The sequence below is a fragment of the Gekko japonicus genome, unplaced genomic scaffold (genome assembly GCF_001447785.1).
Source record: "Gekko japonicus isolate JY-2015 unplaced genomic scaffold, Gekko_japonicus_V1.1 scaffold115, whole genome shotgun sequence".
Taxonomy (NCBI): domain Eukaryota; kingdom Metazoa; phylum Chordata; class Lepidosauria; order Squamata; family Gekkonidae; genus Gekko; species Gekko japonicus.
Genome location: NW_015163095.1, coordinates 956,466 through 958,338, shown reverse-complemented (window position 1 = coordinate 958,338; position 1,873 = coordinate 956,466). Strand labels below are relative to the sequence as shown.

The following is a 1,873-nucleotide window of genomic DNA, read 5'->3' as shown; positions in this document are numbered from 1 at the left end:
AAATGGCTGCTGCAGGAGTCAGTGCCAAACAAAAAATGGCTGCTGCAGGAGACAGCATCAACCACAAAATGTGAGTGAGTGAGATTATGCATAAATCTAATAGTAACTCTTGAACATTTCAGGAAGAAGCTCTGCTTAACTGGGTGCCTTTTAAGATGAATACACACACCTTACCTTCAGTTACAAAGTGAAGATCCTTGCGCTGTGGCAACAGCTGCTTTTTAAAAAGCAGCTTTTAAAAAATCTGCACAGCCAATCGGATCTCCAATGGTTAATCAGAAACTCTGCTGGGCAAAAGCCCATCTGGCCCCTCCCCTTTTCTAAAAACACTTGGCAGGTGTCATGGAAGGTGTCAGTGGTCACTATGATGCCAGTGGGTGCCATGCTGGTGACTCCGATCTACTGTGCCAGAGAAAAGATATCAGAGGCTATACGTTTTGGGGACTGTTCAGATCTCTGCCCCTTTCTACTCTGTAACCTTGAGCACTGTATATTGCACTGGTTGGTGCAATAATGAAATTATGCAATGTAACTATTAGAATCCTTCCTTGAATTCTGCACCAGAATCCTAGAATCCTGTATTAGAATCCTTCTTTGAATAATGACATTAAAGGTTATTAATTTTATTTGTTTAAATAAAAGACTAGACCTGAATTTATTTCATATTTTACAAGCAAGAGAGTGACACATATTCATAAATCCTCTCTGTTCAGTTGCAGGTCATCATAGCGTGGGAAAGACACAAGCTACTGATATCTAACTGGGGGATTTATGCCAGTAATCTGATTACTCCCGTATGATGGATGTGTCCACTTGGAAGGAAATGGAGGTGGCACTGGTTAGTTTTGACAACACTGATGAAGTAGTGGGAGATCCCTGTTATTCAAATGACCTCAGTGCTGCTGGCCAATCACACAAAGGCCGTTCCAGCTGTGCCAGCCTCCTATCCAATTGGAGAATTCTCATCAACAGCGAAAACAGCAACAATGAGACCATATTCTCCAAATTCTCTGCTGAGTTCAGTGACCACTTGGGACTAGAGAATGTGGGCATGGATGAGGGAGAACAGAGAGTCATCATCAACATTGCTGGGCTGAGGTTTGAGACGCAACTAAAGACTCTTAACCAGTTTCCAGACACTCTTCTTGGGGACCCTGAGAAGAGGATACATTACTTTGATTCAATGAGGAATGAGTACTTCTTTGACAGGAACAGGCCCAGCTTTGATGGGATACTATACTATTACCAATCTGGGGGGAAAATTCGGCGTCCAGCCAATGTCCCTATAGATGTCTTTGCTGATGAGATCACATTCTATGAGTTGGGAGAAGACGCCATGGACCAATTCAGAGAAGATGAAGGCTTTATCAAGGACTCAATCACTCACCTGCCAACCAATGACTTTCACAGGCAGTTCTGGCTGCTGTTTGAGTATCCTGAAAGCTCTAGTGCAGCCAGAGGTGTGGCTTTGGTCTCTGTCCTGGTTATTGTTATCTCTATTATAATTTTTTGTGTAGAGACTTTACCTGAGTTCAGAGATGAGAGGGAGATGAAGGATATCAAGGATGAAGCAAACAACTTAACCAAAGCTGTCATTGTCCCCAACACTTTCACAGACCCATTCTTTGTGATAGAAACTGCTTGCATCATCTGGTTCTCCTTTGAGTTGTTCGTCAGATTCATCGTCTGCCCCAGCAAGACTGACTTCTTCAAAAATATAATGAACATCATTGATATTGTGTCTATCATTCCTTATTTTGTGACAGTCATCACTGAGCTAATTCAGCACAGTGAGCCAAATGGCCAACAGAATATGTCCCTGGCCATCCTCAGGATTATCCGTCTTGTCAGGGTCTTCCGTATCTTCAAGCTT

At 42.8% G+C, this 1,873-nt stretch overlaps 1 protein-coding gene across 1 annotated transcript in view; it reads left to right on the top strand.

Annotated features, from left to right (window-relative positions):
* Positions 1-796: 796 nt before the first annotated feature.
* The window catches only part of KCNA10 (potassium channel, voltage gated shaker related subfamily A, member 10), a 1,534-nt gene continuing 457 nt past the window's right edge, over positions 797-1,873 (top strand). The window contains exon 1 of the mRNA XM_015406560.1: positions 797-1,869. Coding sequence (XP_015262046.1) covers positions 797-1,869 — 1,073 coding nt within the window. The remainder of the gene's footprint in view (positions 1,870-1,873) is intronic.